Source organism: Antrostomus carolinensis, unplaced genomic scaffold (assembly GCF_000700745.2).
Source record: "Antrostomus carolinensis isolate BGI_N321 unplaced genomic scaffold, ASM70074v2 scaffold21215, whole genome shotgun sequence".
NCBI classification, from domain to species: Eukaryota; Metazoa; Chordata; class Aves; order Caprimulgiformes; family Caprimulgidae; genus Antrostomus; species Antrostomus carolinensis.
This window is the reverse complement of record NW_010317429.1, coordinates 12,169-14,455: the sequence shown is the minus strand read 5'-3', so window position 1 is coordinate 14,455 and position 2,287 is coordinate 12,169. Positions and strand designations below refer to the sequence as shown.

Here is a 2,287-nt window from a genome sequence, read left to right as displayed (position 1 = left end):
CTGGATGTTCCCTCTCTTGGGAACAAATAATCCATCTGTGGGCATCTGCTAAATCCTAGTAGAGAGCTACTGATATCCATGCCCACTGTCAATGTCACTTGAAGAGCACTAATATTTTTGACAAAGGGAAAATATTTTTACCTAACTCAGATTTGCATTCACAGATAAAGTGGGGACGTTTTGGCCTGAATGTTCTGAACAGAGAGGGGAAATAGTGCTTGCTGTTTTTCTGTGGTGATGCTAAGCACAGAATTCACTTTGTGAATTAAATAACTGCAATTCCATGCCAACAGCGAAGGGGAGATCTGCTCAGCATGTCATGGCTTGAAACAGAAAATGAAATAGTAGATACAGTTGTTGATCAGTCTCCCCCTCGCTGGCTGAAGGGACAGATCCTCCCCACGTTTCTAAAGGAAAAGTGGAACACAAAGCTTCCAGTAAATACGTTCACAGTGGTGACATTTGGGGTTCACTGCCACATTAGGTTTTAAAAGACATCAGTGATGTGTACAGTGTAGATATTACTGTAAGGAGTGAGCTGGCATGTGGAAACAGGGAAAACGTTCCTTTTCAAATGGACATGACAGGGTAAATAAGGCACAGTTACCATGATAGAACCTTTCCAGTTGAGAATCTCAAGAGGAAATAATATTCAAATGGCCATTTTAGCACTTTGATTAAAAATATCGTTTGATTCTTTCTCTATCTCTCCTTTTCTCTTCAACCTTTTCTTTTTCATGTGCTCCCCGTATCCTGCAGCTTCATACAGTCAAATCGTCTGACCTGGCCCGGCTGCTGGCTTTACTTAGCCTGCTGAGGGGTCTCATATCAGTGGCGAGTTCAGCACGTGCTGACGGCCCTTCCACTTCATCAGTCACCACCTCCTCTACTTTCTTCACCCCTGGCTCTTCCTGAGGTACTGGCTGCTCCTCTTCTTGTTCCTCTTCCTCTGCTACCACCTTCTCCTCTTCTGGTTCCTTCGCTGGTGCATATGATGGTAACCTCTCCTCAAATGCCCTAGAGAGATCTTCTAATGGTGCCATCCCAATCTTCTCCTCAAACTCATTGAAGGCTGATGGAAGGGGACTGGGTTCAACCCCTACTTCCGTGAGAGGAAAATAGTGGGACACTGGCTTCTCTTCTTCCAGCAGCTTGTAGCCTTTGGCCTTTGGGATGGAGGGGACTGTGATGGCAGGGAGAGGCTTCTCTGGGACCTCCCCAATCTCTTCCTCCGCTGGTTTCAGAGCCTTCCGGATCCTTTTCAGGATCAAGTGACTGATCTCTACCAGGTTGAGGAAGAGGGACACAGAAGCCACCACCAGCATGAACATAATAAAGATGGTCTTCTCCGTGGGCCTAGAGACAAAACAGTCCACAAGATTGGGACAGGGCCACCGCCCACAGCGGTAAAGGGGGAGAATTCTGAAGCCGTACAGGAAATATTGACCTACTATGAATCCCACCTCAAAGAGGGTTTTGAAAATTATGTGGAAGATGTAGGTTCTCAGGAGGGTACCCTCCAGGCGAAACTTCTTGGTCCCATCAGGGTTGTTGCCTTTGTTTTGATTTGGAGCCAGGGGCAACTTCTCTTCATCCACCTCAGCTTGCTGACGCCTCTCAGCTTCTTCTCTCTCTTTCCTCTTCTCCTCCATGCGGACATGGTGCACTGCGTGCCCGAAGTACATTAGCGAAGGCGTGGATACAAAAATGATCTGCAGGACCCAGAGCCGGATGTGGGAGATGGGGAAGGCCTCATCATAGCAGACATTCTCGCAACCAGGTTGCTGGGTGTTGCACACAAAGTCTGACTGTTCGTCTCCCCACACTAACTCGGCAGCTGTTCCCAGGATCAGGATGCGGAAAATGAAGAGCACCGTGAGCCAAACTCTCCCGATGACAGTGGACTGCTCATTCACCTGCTCTAAAATGTTCCCCAAGAAACTCCAGTCACCCATTTCTCACTGTCTAAGGAAAGAAAAAAAGAAAGAGAATGACCACACATTATGCTAAATTTTAAAGATTTCAGGTTTTCCCACTGATGCTTGTTGTTGCTTTCAACTAGTATTTCCCTAATACGCCTTGAGAACAGAAAGGTTGCTCTCTGATTTGCCTGATCACACTGATTTATTAGCAGAAGGGCTGGGAAGCCAGAGCAAACTGCTAAATTCTTTCTTCCCTGACTCTAAATGGGCAATTAATTTCCCTGGTAAGAGCCTTCTGCGGTGCCTGGTAGGCTCCATTGCGTGAGCCTGCTTAGATTTTGTACACGTACAAACACTCGCCAGTG

The 2,287-nt window shown here is 46.9% G+C and overlaps 1 protein-coding gene across 1 annotated transcript; it reads right to left on the bottom strand.

Annotated features, from left to right (window-relative positions):
• Positions 1-540: 540 nt before the first annotated feature.
• GJA8 (gap junction protein alpha 8) lies at positions 541-1,955 on the bottom strand. The gene has a single exon (XM_029085111.1). The coding sequence runs from the start codon at positions 1,953-1,955 to the stop codon at positions 762-764; it is 1,194 nt and encodes a 397-aa protein (XP_028940944.1). The 3' UTR covers positions 541-761.
• Positions 1,956-2,287: the final 332 nt, after the last annotated feature.

Excerpts from the sequence above, each read along its gene's own strand:
- GJA8 (XM_029085111.1), bottom strand. The coding sequence starts at position 1,955 with ATGGGTGACTGGAGTTTCTTGGGGAACATTTTAGAGCAGGTGAATGAG.